Below are 20,146 nucleotides of genomic sequence, written 5' to 3'. Positions count from 1 at the left end.
CATTAAGGTCAGTTTTTATAAGATGGTTATTTTTCTATTCTGCAATTCACCTTGCTGTGTTTTCTAGCCATCTGAGATTGGGTTTTGTACGCTGAAAAAGGACAATCAGTTCAACATTAGAGTTTCTCTAAGGAAAATGCACTGGGGGTTTTTTCAGGCAAGACTTTCTTGTCAAACTTATGGATGAGTTTGGAAAAGTCTAAAATTTATTCTGCAATGTTTATGAAATTCTTAGACAAAATATAATACAGACAGACAGCTTCCATTAAGTTGAACAAAGAAAGTACAGTGAACTCTAGGCCTGTGCCATTGCCATGTTACTTACAGACTCTTTAGGATACGCTCTCCCATGCTTTTAGAGACCTTTCTAAGTTTTCCATATATAGCCTTTATTCCTGTGCTGGCTAAGTGACCTAGAGCTCTCCCTTTCTTTCATTTTGTCTCCACTAGGAGCCAGAAATCTTGACTTGGCGCTCTTTTCATTGACAACCAATAAAGTCAAATGGAGGTAGGTGAGTTTGCTATACTACCACTTAAATCAGTGGTGGTTACATCAGTTTGCATCTACTGATTGTGCATCTGCAGGAACAGAGCTGTTCTACATTTAGCTTTGAACTCAAACAGACATAATCTGTGGGTTTTTTCAGTCCCTCTGCATGGAGGGTCTCACACCACTTGACTGGGTTTAGTTGTAGCTGGAAGTCATCAACTCTGCCCTGAAGAGTTCAGAGGTAGTGACAGATATAACTCCCATCCTGACAAAAGTTAGGTGCACTGATCCTGTAAAATTCCCCAGTACCTTAGTTTGTCACCCAGCTGACAAAGTGTACAAAAATTGACCAAAAAATGTACAAACCTTTATTTTCTTCCCATCCCCTTCCTGGTTAGTAGTTGTCTTCTCCAATTTTCTCAGAGATGTTCCTATGCCAAGTTGGCCGCAATAGGTACCATAAACGAATGGTGAAAACACATTGTAATTCATTCATGGGAACATGTTTGTAAAAAGAAGAATTATTCTTGCCTAAGAAGAAATCAAATATATCTGACACTGAGATACAGGAGGGAAGAGCAAACTGAAAACATGGCCACTAATAGGTAATGAGATACTTCCTGGTAGCTAGGCTGAACGACAGAAAGCTTTTGGCAGATGTGGGTGAAAAAATATGTGTGGTCTTTTCATAACTGATGTCAATTAGCCATACCTCAAGAGTATCAGATGGCTGTATGTATAAGGACTGTGTATATACAAAAGCTTAAGTTCGATCAATCATCCTTGCCTAGCAACAAAGATCTTAAACGTTTATTTTGTTGAAGAGTTTCTGAGATTATCTTTAATGTAACACTAGGCTTTTTAGTTGTTTATTCATGTTAACATTAACCTCTGCTTGCAGGAATTCTTCCAAATTCAGCATTAGACTAATCAAAACCAGAAACCTCTTGTACTTGAGGGCTGAGTAACACTTAATGCAACCACTCCTGTATTTTGCCAAGGGAGTCTTACAACGCCAGTTGTTTTCTGCTGAGTCTTTTCTTATAGATCGTTTTCCCTTCAGTCACCAAGGATGTGACCTATATTCCTCCCTGATTTGTCAAGGTTCATCATTAGACCTGGATGGCTTACAAACATTTGCAAGTGGAAGGGAGAAGTGTTAACAATTGCAGATAAGAACAAAACAGGCTACAGAGGGTAAAAAAGGGAGAGAGGAGAAGAAAGAGATGCTTTCTCTTCACCAGTCCTCACCTGCATGCATAAAAAGTTACCTAAGCTGGTAGAAGGACGTTTAAACAGCTGAACCTCCTGTTGCCATCTGTTCCCTCTCAGTGTCATGGGTACTGGACAGGAGCTAGCTTGTCAGTGAGAGCTTGACAGCAAGTCATAAATCAAATTCAAATCGACTTCAGTGCACCCTTATCTCTTCTTCAGTGACCCAATATTCAATTGATATACAGCACCTACTGACAAGATAAATGAAGCTTTTCTGGTGAAAAAAATGGTCTGCTTAGGCATGTCTTCCTGAGACTGAGCAGCAGAGGGTCAGCAAGAAAGGGTACAGCTTCTGACACTGGTAATTTCTGCACTAATTGTGTTGCTGTTTCTGCAATGCCATGATACCACTGATGTTCATGCACAGCATCGCTGCTTCCTGCAGCGGCAAACAACTGCAGAAGCAAAAGACGGCCTTGGCAGGTTACTCCCTTAAAAATGGCCCACAGTGCAGTAGCACTGGCATCTGCAGCCTTGTTGGGCTTGCAAATGGACTATTAGAAATTGTCAGATTCAATATTTCTGGGAAAATAGTATGTGTCTGCTGTAGTCAAGTCCAGCATTTGTGAAAGGAACAGAGAACAGTCCATGAGAAAGGAAGCTCCGGGACATTTCTTATTGACATATAAGCCTTTATTAGCAATTTTAGCTCTCAGTGGCTTCCAATAGAGTAGTCACTCTTCCAGACCAGAATGTGATATTTCAAGACTTTCATTTCACCAGGAGTTGTCCTTCTCATTCAGCCTTATGTCCCCTTGTGCCACCTTGCCAGTGCCATACTTTCCTACTTCCCAAGCTTATCCTAACCCCAAATACCCAGGGAAGAAGTTGCAGCCTGAGCCCCACAGGTCCTGCTACAGGCTAAGAGAAACCTCTGGGGAGCAGGAGCTGAAAGGCCTGGGTCTTTACTGATGGAGAGCCCACAAACTGACACATACAAACTGACCCACTTTGGGTCAGTTCTCCTCTCTGGGACTACTTTTTTCTGGAAGGATGCTCCTTCCTGGGTTCCACAGCAATACTAAAACTATTGCTTGAAGATGATGGATGCTGCTAATGAGTTGCAGGTATAGTTATCTGGTATGGTAAAAGGATATAAATAGGAAAGCAACATCTCTTAAGTCCCTGCTACAAAGCATATCATATAAGCACCTGAGCACCATAAATAAATGGCTAGTAAATTTTTTCATTCAAAGGAAACAATATCTTTTATTCAGTCTTTTTCTCAGACACTGTCAAAGTATTGTTCTTAGAGTTTTCAGAAAATATCCAAAACAAATTTTTAAAGGTAATTGAAAGTGTTAAAGTTTGTTAAGGTTACACAAAACTAAAAGTAGGAAGTGAAATATCAGGCAATCTTAAAAACAGTTCAGTGCTATTACCTCCATCGGTACCTTGACCATAATAAACATTTCCTTCCATTTGCATGCTTCTTTTCATGAAAGAAGCCTGGCTTTAGCTTACTTCAAATTGATTCTACTTTGCATATGCTAGTGCTTTTTGTCAGAATAGATTTATTACATGCTTATCTTTTCTGGATATTTAAGATTTACGTCATCCTGTTGATGAGATTTTCCCAGCAGGCTGTAAGCAAGTCGGACCAAGCATGCAGGCACTTAGTTGGGAGAATTGGTGTAGGATGAGTCAGTACTGGGCTGTCTCTGCAGCCTGCGCCGGTTCGTGATGAGGAAATGACTCCTGTGCCGTACCATCTCCGAGTCATGCAGTCTGGAATCCGGTGAGCTGCTAATATGCTAGTTTGGGATATTATTTTCTTTCAAAGATGAATCTCCTATGGTTAGCACTGAAGATAATAGTTGTTGTTCTGCACGGTTCTTTCTGTAGTGAACAGCAATAGCACCAACAGCAGTAACTATGATTTAAAGTATGATTTTAAAAGCCATTCATTCCCAATAGCTGAAAGAGAAACATAGCTAGGGGGCAAAGCTCTTTTCACGCACAGCTATGAATTCAGAGTAAAGCTCTTTCCTTTCTGTGAAAGTATTAGATGGCCATAAGGATGCAGAATGGGATTGTACTTTTTTACTACTCGTGCTTCCCTCCTCTGTGTTTGCCTTCTTTTTGGAGTTGTTGATCAGATGCCAGCAAATATCAACGAAGCAGTTACAGTCCTAAATTAATTCCTGTTGGATTGGTGGGTGCAGAGAAGCACTGGAAAGGCACAAGGCACCTGCCCTGCTGTGCCTGTGCCTCTGCTCAGCAGCCACAAGGATTTACTCACCCTGCCGGAGCGAGAGGCAAGGGACTGCTCCTGCCCTCGGGAGAAGCTTTTGCTACTGAGTGAAGGCAATGGGCCATGTTATGGCACTCCTCAGCAAGGCTACCAAATATGTAGAATCTCCCCACCCTGTACAGAGAGAGTTTCTCAGCTTTGGATGGATGTGTTTTGCTTTGCTGTGGAATCTCTTACTCCTCTGTGCATCTCCGAGATTTGAATTTACATTGGGGTTTGGATTTATATGTGTTTATCCTAAGCACTATACTTGTAGAAAGCACTCAGACATTGCATTACTCTGTATAAACAGCTGGTTTTACTTGGCAAGGAAAAGAGATGTTTTCCACTAAAAACTAGGAATAGAAACCATGGGAAAAGATCTAGAGCTCAATCATCTCATATATTCTCTAAATTCCTCTGGTAAAAATCTGGGCTAATTTCAGACTGTCTTCAGTGGAATTGCACTGGTGGAATTGCAGAAATAGCATTGAGATTAGTAGTTGCCAGATCTTGTTCTTCTTGATTTTCTCCTACAAAGAAATAATTTTGTACTAATAGCTTATTGGGAATTTGGGCATTTCCCCCTACATGTCAAACATATGAATGGAAACTTAAGAAGTTAGTTTTTTTTGTAATATTGTGGGGTTTTTTTTCCTGAGAACTGCATAAATGATAAGTGGAGTTAGACACTTTCAAAATTCCTCTCCAGCCATGGGGTCACCATGCAGCCTCCAGTACTTATAAATCCATGGTTCCCCTCACACAGAAACAGTTTTTAAAATGAACTGTGTGAAAATGAGAAACTTTCTGCTGAATGACCAAACTGTACCCATAGAAAAGCAAGCTAAAAGAACCATGGTAGAAATCAGTGCTGTCCTGACATTTTTTTTCATAGTAACAGTTCTCATTCTCGAGTCCTTTTCTGTTGCTTCCAATTTCCAGCGTCCCTTCCACAATCCTGTGTAAGAAGGACAGAGTAACTTTTCAACACATTTTTCAAATAGGTTTGATGTCTGACAAAAGGGCTATTTCCATTCCCTTCTGCTGTTTTCCATTTTATTTACTTTATGTTTTAAAGACAAACAAGGAGAGTAGGTGACCCAAAGTATTCTAGACACTGTGACAGCTCTCTTTCTTGGTTTTCCAAAACCTGAAAACTACTTACTGCAGAAATAAAAATTTTTTCAGAAAAAAAAACCACAGCAGTAATTTTATAGAAAGGTTTTTGCTTTGAATTTTTGTTTTACTTTGTTTTACTATACTACAGACTCAAAAGACTGTTAAACACTGACAGTGTGCTTTGAGTTCTCACAAAAATAGAGTTTGACATATTTCTCTTTGATATTATAAGTAGCAAGTCTGAGAATATTTTCATGATCCACATGAGCATTAAGGCACAAGAAAATGCCTGTTTGAAGTGTCTGCACCAACACAGTGAAAGCTTGTTAAAAAAGTGTTCCTTCTTGCTCTAAATTAGTTGACAATTTGGCCTGCTTAATTACTTAATTATCTTGATATCTCAAAACCTCCTGCTTTACTTCCTTCTCAGCAAACACACCATTAAATACCACCCTCCCCATGCTCACAGCTTCCCCTACATCTGTGGTTCACTCCTTTCCAATGTGTGTGGGTCTTGCAGTACAATTTTATTGCAAGCCAGCAGCTGGAAGGAAACGGTTCCTGACCAGATGCACAGCCTGGGCACAAGAGGAAGGAAAGCAAAACCCACACTCCACAGCTGGCTGCTGCCTGCCCCTCTACAGCAGGGCAGACCTGCTCAGGGCAGGGGAAGGCTCCCCAGCCCCAGCGGTTCCCCAAGAGGTTTTCACGTTGCTGCCAGGGAGCTGCCTCTGGAACAACACTTGAAGCAGAGCTGCCTTTCCAGATCATCCCCTTGAGTTTTGGTCACTGTGTTACTCGAGGGAGAGAGCATGGAGCATGGTGGGAGAGCAGTGTGTGCATGCATGGATGGCCTTGGACTGAGTGCTCATAATGAGGTCGCTGCCAGACTTCTTTGTAACAATGAGCTGTACAGAGTAAGGTAACACAGCTTTGTTCCCCTAAATTTTAACTTCATATAAAATGTATATGTGCCAAGAGAGTAATTACCAAGGGTTAAACCTTCACTCCTCAAAGAGAAGTGCCTGGCTCCAAGGAAGAACACAACATCTCAGAAGGGTGAAGGCCTCCTTCACAGACCAGTATTTGGGTACCTAAATATGTCTTTTTCACATTTCCCCAAATCTGAGCAATCGAACCTCACTTCTCAACATATCCTCTCAACTCTCTCCAGTGGTTTCCATTCAGCCTGATCATTGTTTCTGCACATTTTTTAGTCATCAAACTCTCTTGCTACAGCAAGGAGAACCTTTTAGTGCAACACAGACCCCCGTCTGTCTATGAGTGTAGCCTCAAGAAAAAGAAAAGAACTGAATTGTATGCATTCATTTTGATTTTTGTGCACATAACATAATAAAGTAGCTAACCCAGGTCATCAGAACAGTTTGCAAGAAGCAGTATCTTAACCCACCTTGTTGCATATGCCCCTGAGGCACCCAGCTTAACTGGGGTTTAGCTGATAGTAACCACAATACCAGTCTTTTACATTCAGCAGTATCACTGTTTTAAAAGGCTGCATGGTCCCTAGTGGAGTAAAAAATTGATCTTCCTCATCTGTGACTCTGGTACAGCCAATAATAGGTGTTTACTTAGAACAATTATTCAGTAGCTATATCTTGCAAATAGCTGTTAACTGGTGAGGCTGTTAGATTAAACCTGTTTGTTCAGCAATCATAACTAGTCTCGTAAAGACACATTGTGTCACTCTGTTCACAGTACACCTTTCCAAGGAAATCATACATGCTGCTGTAACCAACCTATACTTATGTATTTTGCCATGTTTTGAAGGCTTACAGGAGGTAGACTGCAGGGTGTCTTTTGTTCTTTGCTTAGATAATACTGGGCTGCTCACAATATGACTGTAACATTTAATCAAACAAGTAAACATACTTCACATTAATTCAATTTACCTATAAATAAGGCCCATTAAACAAGTATGAGTGCTACAGCCATGATTTTGTTCTCTACGTAGGTGACAAAATAAACAGTGTGAGCTAAAATTCACATCAACAGCTGATACTGAATCAAACAGCCAAGAATGCTATTCAGCACACCAACATCCTCCAGTAATACGTGGGGGTTTCTGGAGGCTGCTCCAGCTGTGGATTAAAAGCCTGTTCTCTCAAAATTTGTGTTACCCAGAACTGTAATGGTGGTGAAGAGGCTCAGATGCTTTTTGAGATGATCTTTAAAAGGAAGAAGTGCCACTCAACCAGCAGAAAACAAATGAGTGTCAAGAGCAGACTTCTACACAGCATGAAGGGACAACGGTAGGAGAACAGGTTTTTAAGAGTATGCTTCTTCATATTTCCATTTTATTACATTTTAACCTTTGTAATTATTTATGGAAGGGAAGCATTCTGCTTTCATCTTGAAAACTTCTTCAGAGTTCAGCTCACTTTTTGCCACGTGTTTTGACGTATTTATTTCCCTGTAATGCAATGCCACATACTTGATCTCAGTGTGCTCCATCCTTTGGTTGGAGTTTCTTACTTACTTTTATTACAAAAAAAAAATCCTGAATTTTTGGGTTTTTTTAAGAAAACCTGTTTTCAGAGGAGATCATGTTTCTTTAGGCTAAGCAGTTTATCTATCAGAAAACAACAGAGAAGTTATTAATCTTTTAAATCTTAAGGAAAACTAGAGATAGGATGTTAATTCATTTTTATTGGCTTTATAGACTGCTTTACCACAATTGTTTAATTTATTTATATTTTTATACAGAACAAAATTCAAGATGTGACACATTTACAACCCGAATGGGATTAAAACCTTTATAATGATGCCCAGAATACACAGTTAAATTGGTGTTTAATTCTTTCTACTGTGAAAATTGAAAATTTGAGTTAATTAATATTCATCTGGCTGTGCTTTCTCTGCCTTAGGTGTAAATGTGCTGAAAGAAGGAATGACAGGCAGGAAAAGAAACCTGAAGAGACTGACAAAAATTGAAGGAAAAGATATATGAAGTGATATTTATAAATGAGGTGAAAAGAGCAGAGATGGTGTTAAATATTAGTAGGCAGAAAAAAAAAAAAGGGGAAGCAAAAAGCACCCCAAACAGTACGTAAGTAGACTCCCTATGTCCCTTACTGCTGAGAGTGCCTTTGGGTGCACCTCGTCCCTGGCACTTGGGTGCCGCTGCCTGGCCCCACTTGCAAAATCCCTCTGCATAACCCAGGGTGCTGGTTGTAGCTGTCAGGGTTTTGCAAGCTGCAGTTTTTATCATCTACATTCATTTAGCTTCCAGTGCCGTGGTGTGTTTGTAATAACACTTGGTTTCATATGGGAAAGAAATTATTTCTTTTTATTGTGTTCTATCCAGAATAACCAGAGGCAACTAAATCCCAAAGTAAATGGCTTAAATCAGTACTGGCTGAATTGCCATGTCTATATTTTTTTGACAACCATTTTAAACCATGATGATAGTACTACTGAATAGCATATGCAAATCATCATTATTTTTCCCAATAACACTATCTTTCTGTTATTTAAAGGAAAACAGATTTTTCAAAAATAAATATTGCTTTCCATTGCTTGCTTTCATTAAAACTTTTCATAAAAAGAGCAACTTGCAAAAGGGACACGCTACTTCTTCCACAAGAGGACAGTGATATTTGTGGCCTTAGATGCAACCGAAACCTAAGTTCTGAAAATGTTTCTCTCCATGTTTGTGCCTTATCTAAAAACAGATTAATATAATCAATACTCATAGCAATGCTAAACTACTAGTACTGAAAAAAAAATTTGCTTATACAGCAGATAATGTTTCAGATTAGTCAGATTCTTCCACTCTATTTTGTCAGCAAAAGAGCAGAAATTTTTTTTCTCCTCTTAGATCTTTTCCTTACATCTCTATTTACAGCTAGAGTCTGCAAAGATTTTCCAGTAAAACTGGAACTGCTCAGTCATCACTATCAGGACAGGGCTGGAGGAGAGGTCGAGCATGGATTCCTCAGCTTTAGCCTTCTGTTTTAGACTTGTAGGTTTTAGACTCACGTATCAAAAAAAAAAAAATAAGTTGAGGGAGCTTCAGAATTTAAAATGACTGATTTTCAAGTGCAACATGAGATACAGGATTCCAGCCAATATTGATGAAGAAGACCAGGACTGAAAGCAGAAAGAGGAAATATTGAAAAGGGCTTCTCCTCTGTCCACTGGACAAGGCATTGCCCAGTGCAGGCCTCTAAGATTCACTGCTGTCCTGATGTGAGGACACCCCGTTAAACAGTTTATTTCATCAAAGGAGATTCCCATTTCTAGGGAAGTCAGATGATGAAAATGTCATTCTACTAAATGTAATTATAAAATGGTTTCATCCTTCATAAATAATGAAATGTGAATTTCCTATGCATCCAACTAAATGAAGGTGTTTACAGTGCCCTTTCATTTTCCTCTCTGCAGCTCTTCCCATCTAGAAAATGGAAAACCCATTGTAAATGTACCTCAGAATTAGGAAAAACAGTACCTGTGCTGCATACCTATGTGGATTTGGGACCCCAGTAAGGATGCAACTGTGCTGTGAATCCGTAAATAGCTCTTGCATAAGGAGCAGCTGGTCAAACAGTGTCCGTATTTCCATGTACATCTTCATGGTTTGCATTATTCTGGCCACAGTGGTTGGAAATTTGACAGTTATCATCTCAATATCACATTTCAAGCAGCTCCACACACCTACGAATTTCCTGATACTTTCAATGGCTACCGTAGACTTCCTGCTGGGATTCTTCGTCATGCCTTGGAGCATGGTGCGCTCTGTTGAGCACTGCTGGTATTTTGGGGAGTTCTTCTGCAAGATCCATACGAGCATGGACATTATGCTGAGCACAGCTTCTATCTTCCATCTTTCCTTCATATCCATTGACCGTTACTATGCTGTGTGTGACCCTTTAAGATACAAATCAAAGATAAATACTTTTGTCATCGTGGTCATGGTGTTCATAAGCTGGATGATCCCTGCTGCTTTTGCTTTTGGGATGATCTTTCTAGACCTTAACTTGAGAGGCGCAGAAAAGATTTATAACCATGTCCATTGTGCAGGAGGATGCTTTCTCATTTTTAGTGAAACTTCAGGTATTGTGGCCTCTGTAGTGTCTTTTTACATCCCTGGATTTGTTATGCTGTATATATATAGGAAAATATACTCTGTAGCCAAGAAGCAGGCAAGATCCATTGATGCAATTAGCAAAAAAAAGATGCAATTTGAAATGAAGCACCACATTTCATTCTGCAGAGAAAGGAAAGCTGCTAAGACATTAGGCATAATAATGGGAGCGTTTCTCATCTGCTGGACTCCATTCTTCTTCTTTACAGCTACCAATCCACTTATGAATTATGTGATACCTCCTGTTCTCATTGATGCTTTGGTTTGGTTTGGCTATTTAAATTCTACACTTAACCCAATTGTTTATGCATTTTTTTACATGTGGTTTCGCAGGGCATTGAAGATTATTCTGTTTGGAAAAGTTTTTCAACAGGACTCTTCCAGGACTCATTTGTTTTCAGACTAACATGCTTTAAATGGTTGGATTCATCACTTTCTGGAGGCTCAACTGCCAGACATAAGAGCTGTGAAGGAAGGAAACACCTATTTGTTTGCCTATTTACCAAATGTAGTTCAAGCAGATAAACAACCGTTGTGCTTTACATATTCTTTCATTCCAGACTGGGTTTTGCATGTGGTGTTTTGATTATATCTATTTATTTGCAATGCACAGAAGAGCAAGACCTCCATTTAAAAAACTTACAGTAGTTTATATCGCTGATCTTCATAATTAAAAACCTGTTCTGACACAACAGATTAGAACAAGGTGTGTTTATATCACAGTATTTGTGTTCATTTGTGTTCTCCTTTAGAAAGAGCAGAAAAATATTTTCCTTTGAATTTCTTGGCATCTTTGACTAATAACCCAAAGCTCTCTAAGTTTTGTCCTTCCCCTTCCACATGTGTGCAGAGCTCAAAACAGGCCAATAACCAGCCCTATGAGCTTCCATGGAGGGAAGGTGAGGCAGAGAAAAGTTGTGGTGCTCTTTCTGTTTCCATTTCAACTAGTACTTGTCACTTACAAATTTGTCACTTAAAGGCTTTGCTGCTTGGTGAGATCAAAAGCATGTTTAATGAGATCAAAGACAAGAAAAAATATGAAGTGAAAAGCAATTGCAAAAAAGCTGCATTGCACCTGAGAATGCCAGAAAATTACGTCTATCTAATGAATGTTTAGATGCAAAACATTATTTGCTACTTTGCATCTTAGAGAACTTTTTTTTTGCTTGGACATACCGTTATTTTGTCTCATGGCAATGCTGTGACAGCTTTCAAGGAAAGCATATAGATAATTGTGAAGAAATCCTGTGGTTGAACTCAGCTGCATTATGAAGGAACAGTACTGGGAGTGGGTGGGAAATTATTAGTTTCTCAGAAGAGACCATGGAAAGAAATTTTTGGCTCTGTACTGAAGTAAGAGCTATATTCAGCAGCATATCCTCCATTCGTGTTGCTTGTAAAAGTGCATCATATGTGTGTCTTGTCTTTGTTTTCTGTACTTTGTAGAGCACTGAAGCACTCTGTGCCAAAAAGCTTAAAAGTTGAATGATGATACATTTCAGCAGGGCGAAGTATCAGGATCTGAAATTGTCTCTTTTACTGTTTCATTGCCATCTTGTAAAGTTTGCAGTCCTAAAAATGACGTGAAAAGGAGCAATGAAACCTACACATCAGCACTTCTACTGTGGATCTTTGCTAATGACAATATGACTACTTTAATACTTAATCTTACAAAAATAAAGCAAGATAAAAATTTAAAAAATCTCTTTCTGATACATAATGGGTATGTATCTGATACATAATTTTCTTCCTTCATCTCCAGTGAGTCTGGCCCTGATGTAGGTAATATTCTCATGCTCAGTGTTACTTTCTGAAATAAAATGCATGATCACTTAGACACTTTGATCTCACTTGAAGTAACAATTTCAGAAGCGCTGCCAGGTGATACCTCTTTTCGTCTGGTCGTATTTTAGATTGAAGGAAAGATAGATCCTCTATGACAAATGATGCCCATCTAAGGCATTTAAAGTATATTTAGTAAGGTCAGCACATATTAATGTAGTCCCTTCAGGAAGTCAATGAAGTTGTTTCTTTTCCCTCATTCCTTATATCCCTGTCTATCTCCCTGAAAATCTGGAAACATTACTGTGTTTCCAGACAATTCCAGCTCTACCAGAGTCTACATTTGGTAATTTTCTTTTCATAACTTGTTCTGGCATCTCTCAGGCATTGTTTTCTGTTTGTAGGAGGAGTTTCTAAATTAGTAGGATTCCAACTTGCTTGCAGGACAGACTGCAGTTCAAACAGAGCATGTCCCTGCAGACAGTGCCTAGACCCTACTGCAAAGCTAATTTTTATAAACCCATAGAAACCAGAGCCCGATTCCTGAAGTGAGAAAAATTGTGAATAAAGACATTCTAATAGGTAGGCCAGAAGCCATGCATGCAAGTAAAGCAAATTAAAGAATTCATTACTTCTTCCGGTCTGCAAAGCAGATCTTCAGCCATTTCAAGGAAAGCTGGGCTCCACCATGTGTAATGGTTATTTGGAAAAACAAACACTGTAACTTCCAATGCTCCAGTTCCTCCTTCTTCCGGTAAGGTTTTTACTGCTGAGCACAACATTTTATGGTGTGGAGTATCTCTCTGGTCAGCTGGGGTCAGATGTCCCCTCCCAAACTCTTGCACACCCCCAGGCTACTCAAAGAGAAGGCCTCAATACTGTGTAAGCACAGCTCAGTCTTTCTTAAATGGGGGTTGTGTATGCGTTATCAACATTGTTTTCATCACTAATCCAAAACATAACACCACACAAACTACTACAAAGAAAATTAACCCTATCCAAACCAAAACCAGTAGAGAGGGCATCCAAACATTGTAGCTGCATGAGATTTCAGTGTACAGATCAACAACTCTCTGGGCAAACCAGTCTAGGCAAGGTGTCAGAAATATTTATTCTCTGCAGAATTAAGAAGGAGTTTCCACACACACATTACTGGTGACATTCACCCACACCCAGAAGGTCACCCTCCTTGTTCTTAATAAACTAAAATATAACCCAGCTTTGTGCATGGCCCAACTCGGAAAGTTTCAGAAATAACTTTTTCCTCTGGTGTCCTATTACCTAAAGGTGGCACTTTCCCAAAGAGCCTCCTTGCCTTCTATTTACAGAGAACCTTCTCTAGCACAGTGGCTGTAATGAAGTCCCAGGTTACTTTCTCTCATTAGCTCTAATCACAGATGGTGCAAAGCTATTTCTCAGTGTGAGGGTGATGTGCAAATGAGATGTGTTAATGAGGCCACAGGGACTCTATTTGAACCCAAGACATGGGTAAATTAGGAAAGCATAAGAAAAATGCCTCATGCTTTTGTCCAATCAGTTTATGAGTTAGGTCTGGTGGAGCAGAATATACCTCACTGAAAGCTCAAAGTATCATAATGCAAATGAAATGCAAAGGGTATTGTCAAATTCCTTATCAACACGTTTAATTAGTGACCTTGTTAAACACTTTCCACATGGCTACGTTTTGCAAAACAAATTATTCCCCTGTGGGTAATTTCAGATGTTTTAACTTCCCTGAAAACTTGTGCAAAGCAATTTCTCCAGTATGATGAAAGGCTCTGTTTCACCAGTAAACTTATGTCTGTTCCTTTTGTCACCAGTGAGGACCATTTGCAAAGTCACCTTCACACTTTGTACAAAACTGACAGCAAGTTCCAGAGTCCTGAACTGCTGCCTGTATCCTGCCTTAGTGCCTGATGTTTTGGTGTAGTGCCTCATGCATGGTGGTGCCACCTGTGTCCAAATCTCATGGTCTCTCCGACACCAGAGGCAAGAGGATGGGAAAAGAAGCGCACCAACTGTCCAAGCAGGACCCTTCTGGAAACCTCACAAAGGAGAGTGTCACTCCAAAATGGAGTATTTCAAACTCCTAGATAAAAAAATACATTAGTGTAGTGTCCAAACAGAAAAACTGAGCTGTCAAAATGTGTAAATATTGAAAAATGTGTGAATTTTCTTAAATCATTAACTCATTCAGGCAGTGCACACTGTGCACTCTCTGTCCTCTACAATGCATTAATATCCATTCAACAAGGGAGAAAATACTGGATGCAGTCAAACATAAGACAGTGTTCTACAAAATTCTTCTACTTCTGCAGATTTTCTGGTCATCTTCATTACCTACGATGCTACTTCCACACACTGCACTTAAAGACTTAATTCAGAAAAAGACTGTCTACTTGTAAGCACTTTTTGACTAATCTCTTTTCATTAGACATAGACTAAAGTTTATTAACTTCTGTGATGAAATGACTGGCGTGGTAGACAAAGGAAGAGCAGTTCTTATTATCTACTTAGTCTTCAGGAGGGCTTTCAACACTTTCTCTCATAAGATTTTCAGAAAGAAAGTAATGAAGTATGGGCTAGATGAGAAGACAGTGAAGTGGATTGAAAACTGGACAGGTCCAGAGGGTGCTGATCATTGTCATGAAGTCTGATTGAAGGCCAGCAACTGGTGATATACCCTAAGGGTTAATGCTAGGTCCAATCCTGTTCAACATCTTCATTAATAATCTGGATGATGGGGCAGGACATACCCTTTCAACCTCAACAATTCTGTGACTTTGTGATTCTGTGAAATTCAATTCCCATAATATTTACTGAGTCTTGCATAATGTTACATGGTCTTGCATAACCAGTTGCATTTAATTCCCTACTTTGTAGGTTTTTTAATAAGATCTTTTCACCTTCATGCTGCCACTTTAAATCCTAGCTCCATGGGTAATTGAAAATGTTTCTATGAAATGATTGTGCAACAGCCTTTGTAAAACAAATTAATTTCTTAAGAGACTGGATCCACACGTAACTTAGACAATGGGAACTCCACAGCATGCTCCTAGATGTCTCGACTTCTTATTTCCCATAGGTACAGGAAAAGTCAATTTCCTTCAACACTGGGTGCTCATAGCACACGGACTAAAAGCTATCAGTTAGAGAGGGATCGCTGAAAATAGAGTGCATGCCATACCCTTTGGACTTCCTCAGTTACAAGAGGAGAAAACAAATCTTTGAGAAAACTTGAGCTTGTCTTTTGCTACTGTTGTTTTACTGAAAGTAGCCCAGAGAAATAAAAGTACTTAGTAAAAAATAATCCAATAGTTCTCTTCAATCAGTATTTAAGCCCACCATGGAAATAATGAGGCACAATATGACTTGTGTCTACCTTAAGTCACCAAAAGAGCTCCCCTATACATGAGGGTAAAGGAATTGATACAGCAAACAAAAATAATGGTGTTGGGAACACAGACAGTTGGCTTTCTTTATCTCCTGTTGGTGTAAATCCTTAAATTGCATACGTATGTTTAAGTCAAAATCTACTGGGAATTAAATGTAATGTCATAAAAGAAAAATAAATCCTCATTTTTCATTAATCTGAGCCAGATTATTGAGGGGATCTGCCTGTTATCCACATTGCAGTTTTGCAGTACAATAGCAGATCAGAAAAATATCTACTTAAAGAATTTATTTATGGTATTATTAAGAGATGCAGGGAGGATTAGCCTATAAAACTGGTTGCCCATATCTGTTTTTAATCTTTTGATGCACAATTTCTGTATTTTCTTCCTTCCAGGGTGATACCTATTGGAAAAAAAGATCAGTGGTCTGAGCTGCATCCTATGTTCCTTTTAAGTGGTCAAACTTCTGTGGAGAAGAGTATTTCTTTCTGCTTCTAAATTTGCTCTTTGTCCAAAACAAGTTATCAGGAAAAGAGGTGGAAGAAATGGGTCCAGTTCTTCCCAGAAAAAATGAAAGGAATTTTTTGCCCCTTGAAATTATTCACTAGTGTATTCCTTTATAATTACTGGAGCTGGACCACAGTCTATTACAGGAGATAAACCTCAACCTGTCTCCACACCCTTTTAGTCAGTGGGATTATAATGATAGAAAACAAGTGTATATGTAGGGACAGAAAAGAATATTGGTTATCATACCAATTTTACAACTGATTTCCATCAAATGCCTTCATTGCTGGTACTTTGTAGTGCACAGCAGGTGAGTTTAGCAGCATAAATAATTTGGTAAGTGGGTGTTTGGCAACTGATTTTTGACCCTTAAGATGAGCATCTAGGTGAGTAGCTCGTTAACTGAAATCTCAAGAAAGCTGAGGTATACCACCTTGCATAACATTTCTCCTGTGGGAAAAAATCAGTATTCTAAGACACGCAGAAATCCTGTGTAGTATTTACAGACTGAAGTCACTTAAGGGGTTTCTTTTTCTATGTATGTTTTTCTTCTATCACTTTAAATTTACTATTATTATGATGCATACAAAATACAAGAACCATATTTTACAAAATTCTCCAGATACAAATTAAAATGTATATTATCATATGGCTTAGTTAATTTAAGAGGTAATTAAGTTTTCAACTTAACTCTTTCAACTTTCAACTGCTTTGTTTTAAGTATTATTTGCAATTAGTTTTATAATAGCTTCCAGTTACTAAATTTCAGGTAGCATTTTAGAAGAATAATTAGTTGTAGTTGGTCCCTATTTAAGCCAAGAGAAAATTTTCCTCTGAATTACTGCATTTCATTTAGTAATAAAATTCATGCGCTTGACTTCCCTTATCTTGTATTCTCGTGTTAGGATTTGGAATATTTTGGAAACTTATGAAAATTAAATCTGCTGAATGGAACTGCACTTCCAAAAGAAAAATCTAATAAAGGATTGATTATGATTTCTCCAAATATCTCAAAGGATTTGACTGATTGCTCTGAATTTGGAATCAGATCCTGTCCTGAGAACTGTAGGTCAGTGGGAGTACGAGGGGTAATGTATCTATTCATAACAGCAGTCTTCATTTTCACCATCTTTGGGAATCTGGCCATAATAATTTCCATTTCATATTTCAAGCAGCTTCATTCTCCAACCAATTTCCTCATCTTATCCATGGCTGTCACAGATTTCCTACTGGGCTTTGCCATTATGCCCTACAGTATGGTGAGGTCTGTAGAGAACTGCTGGGATTTTGGGATTATATTCTGCGGGGTTCATTACAGTTTTGACCCGAGGCTCAGTTTAGCTTCCATTTTGCATCTTTGTTGCATTGGTGTGGATTGGTTTTACGCAATGTGCCACCCTCTGCATGACTCCAGCACCATGACTCCCATGGCCTTAAGGCAAATTGTAGCCGTGTGCTGGCCAGTGCCCGCTGCTTTTGCTTTTGGTGTGGTTTTCTCAGAAGCTCACGCTTCTGGAATTGAGGGTTATGAATTGCTGATTAAATGCTCGGGGTTGTGCCTGATTGTGTTCAACTAACTGGGGGGCTTATTTGTTTATAGTTGGTTTATTTGCTCCTGCTTGCATTATGATAGGAATTTATGTTAAAATTTTTACAGTCTCCCAAAGGCACACATCAGAGTTGAGCCTGGAACACAGGCTCTCAAAAAATAATAAGAAATATGAGCTTTCTAAGAATAAAGACGGGAAAGCTGTTAAGGCTTTGACTATTGTTATGTTGGGTTTCTTAATATGTTGGTTTCTCTAGTTTTTTGCAATCTTAATTGATCCATTTTTAATTTTTTCTACTCCTTTACATCTGTTTGATTCTCTAAACTGGCTTGGGTATCTAAATTCTTTCTGCAATCCATTACTACATGGATTTTTCTATCAGTGGTTTCAGAAAACACTTAAATATATCTTAAGAGGCAAAATATTTAATCCACATTTTCCTACAATAAAAATTTTATCTGAAGATCAGTCACAGTAATAGATTCTACTAGTGAGAGTAGCTCCAGAAATGAAGAAGAAACAGTCAATTACTGAATAGTCATGTTTCTGTATGAGTGCAATATGGATTTTATGAGTCAGTCCTGTAGAATTATCTCATCTAATAATTCTTTAATAAATTAGACTCATATGATCTTTATTTATCACTTGTTTTCACTCTTGATGCCTTGATAGTGTTTCAGAAATGTAAGTCCTTCTAGAATCTCTTAATGCATTAGTTTTTCTTTTTAATTTCAGAAATATTTACATACAGCCCATAAACTCAATATTTCACCTAATCTTGTAGTTATACAGCTAATCTTTCTTAGGGTTCACTCTTAATAACCCTAAACTGAACATATCCCAGGCACACATAGTGAGAATTTGTCACCCTTTTATGAAGGGGGCATTAGCAGATGTATAGTCTCCTGCTGTTCCCAAGCAAATCGAATGGGAGAGTTATTTTGGCTTGAAGTTGATCTTTTCCCCTGAAAACCCTGAATCAGATTTTCACCCTTTATCTTCCATGTGCTTCATACTTGGGAAGGAGTACTCAGGAACCAGAGCATGGCTCACACTCAGCTCCGTGCTTGTCTTTGTTTAGATGTCAGGCTCCAGATGTTATAAAATATGCTTGGTGAGAGCTCACCACACCTTCACACTGAACTGGGACCTCTAATTTAGCTCCTTTCCATGCTGAGCTCCCTCTGAAGTCAGAAAGAAAGAGGTACTGTCAACATTCACATCAGTTACACGTTTAAAATAAGCTTAATTGAGTTTCCTTTACTGAATGCAGCCATGACAACATTTTTATTGCGAGTTGTACCTCTAACTTACCTTTTTCTCTATGCATACAGTGTATACTCTACTCTTATTAAAGAGTGAGTACCAAAAAGCCATCCATGTTTATCCACTTGTTGGCTTATCACATCTATTCTGCCATGCCATGCCAGTGATGGCTGCTTGTTTTGTTTGCTGAAAACTTTTTAATAGATCTATGATAACACGAACACATGCTATTTTGGATCTGAAGAGTTCCAGTTTCATGCCAACCTTGAAACACTTAAGACAGGAAGGATCTGAAAGGTCACAGACTTGTCTGAAGTGTTATGTAAGGCTCTCACCTTTCCCAATAGAAACATAACCCCCGAGGTCTTTAAGTTGACACAAATACTTTCTTTGTGCACAATTGTCACTAGCTGAACAGCCAGACCAGGGAACAGAGCAGGGCTGGATGTAATAAAGTCTTTAGGCAGCTGGAAGGTGGATAATATGTTGTCCCATACCATTGCTCCATGCATGCCCAGGAGGACCTCTGGGTTAAACATGAGGGCTGCTGGAGCCATGCTCAGAGAGAGCAAGAAAACTGAGAAGCAGGTTGTTTGCAGCCAGTGACTCAGCCCTGGAGAGCTCGATCTCCAACACAGCCTAGCCCTGACTTTCAGAGCCTGTGTTGTTGCCTCAGGTTTGCCTAAACTCTTCTTAATCTGTTTTTGCTCCTGCAGTGTGTTCCTGGAGGCCAGCTCTCTGGAGAAGCAGAGGGCAACCTTTGCATAAAACACCTTTCACACAACACTATAGGGGCCAGGGTACCATCTGAGATATCACCAGGAACTTTCTGGTTCCCCTTTTGGAGCTGAGCCATGTGAAATACAGAGTGTTTGGAGGTGATACATAGAGCCTGCAGTGTGTCAGCTATGGCAGGGAGAGGTGAGCTCTCTGCAGCAGAGATGGTGCAGCCAGCTGTGCCAGGTATTGTTTGCAAGGAGCTCAACCTGGCTTCTTCAGAGAAATTTACATGCCAATAGATTTGTCTTTGTGTTAAAACTACTCCATGATGGGTTTTTATTGAAAGTTAACAAATTATATATGGTCCCTGATATCCTCCCAGCAGTGAGATCATGAGTCAAATGATGGATCACAAAAAATTATATATAACACTAATCTCAGACACAACTACAGGTCCTTTTTAAGTGTCTTCATGTTTGCTGCCAGCAGTATTTTCCACTGTAAAACTATTTTGCAGAGTTTAAATCCATTCTGTTAGTTGCACAAGAATGTGCTGCATTAATGTTATGTGTCTAAAGTCTCTAAATACACAGGTATTTCCAAAAGCTCTTCTAAGTATTAAATGTCTAGCCGGTGACACACAGTGCAATTGGAGACATTTAAGTAATGATTAAATTACTCCATTAACATACAGCATAAATA

The 20,146-nt window shown here is 39.0% G+C and overlaps 2 protein-coding genes across 4 annotated transcripts; both read left to right on the top strand.

Annotated features, from left to right (window-relative positions):
• The first annotated feature begins 3,234 nt into the window (after window positions 1-3,234).
• Window positions 3,235-13,049, top strand: TAAR1 (trace amine associated receptor 1). Of its 3 annotated transcripts, XM_032101745.1 has the most exons (3): window positions 3,236-3,503; window positions 7,263-7,390; window positions 9,525-13,049. In XM_032101745.1, the coding sequence occupies exon 3, from the start codon at window positions 9,560-9,562 to the stop codon at window positions 10,628-10,630; it is 1,071 nt and encodes a 356-aa protein (XP_031957636.1). In that variant the 5' UTR covers window positions 3,236-3,503; window positions 7,263-7,390; window positions 9,525-9,559; the 3' UTR covers window positions 10,631-13,049. The 3 variants fall into 3 exon arrangements, with proteins under 3 accessions (XP_031957638.1, XP_031957636.1, XP_031957639.1); XM_032101747.1 differs by lacking the exon at window positions 7,263-7,390 and having other exon boundaries at window positions 3,235-3,503; XM_032101748.1 differs by lacking the exons at window positions 3,236-3,503; window positions 7,263-7,390 and adding an exon at window positions 7,862-8,187.
• Window positions 13,050-13,059: 10 nt separating this feature from the next.
• TAAR2 (trace amine associated receptor 2) lies at window positions 13,060-18,614 on the top strand. Its single transcript, XM_032101749.1, is given in 2 exon segments — window positions 13,060-17,481; window positions 17,483-18,614. Coding segments are annotated over 2 exon segments (1,035 nt in total). The 5' UTR covers window positions 13,060-16,900; the 3' UTR covers window positions 17,937-18,614.
• The last annotated feature ends 1,532 nt before the right edge of the window (window positions 18,615-20,146 follow it).

Source organism: Corvus moneduloides, chromosome 3 (assembly GCF_009650955.1).
Source record: "Corvus moneduloides isolate bCorMon1 chromosome 3, bCorMon1.pri, whole genome shotgun sequence".
In the NCBI taxonomy this organism is placed as follows: domain Eukaryota; kingdom Metazoa; phylum Chordata; class Aves; order Passeriformes; family Corvidae; genus Corvus; species Corvus moneduloides.
The sequence above is the reverse complement of the archived record's forward strand: the minus strand, read 5'-3'. Positions and strand labels throughout refer to the sequence as shown.

What these genes read in the sequence shown, in the direction of transcription:
- TAAR1 (XM_032101747.1), top strand. Translation starts at nt 9,560, where the DNA reads ATGTACCTCAGAATTAGGAAAAACAGTACCTGTGCTGCATACCTATGT.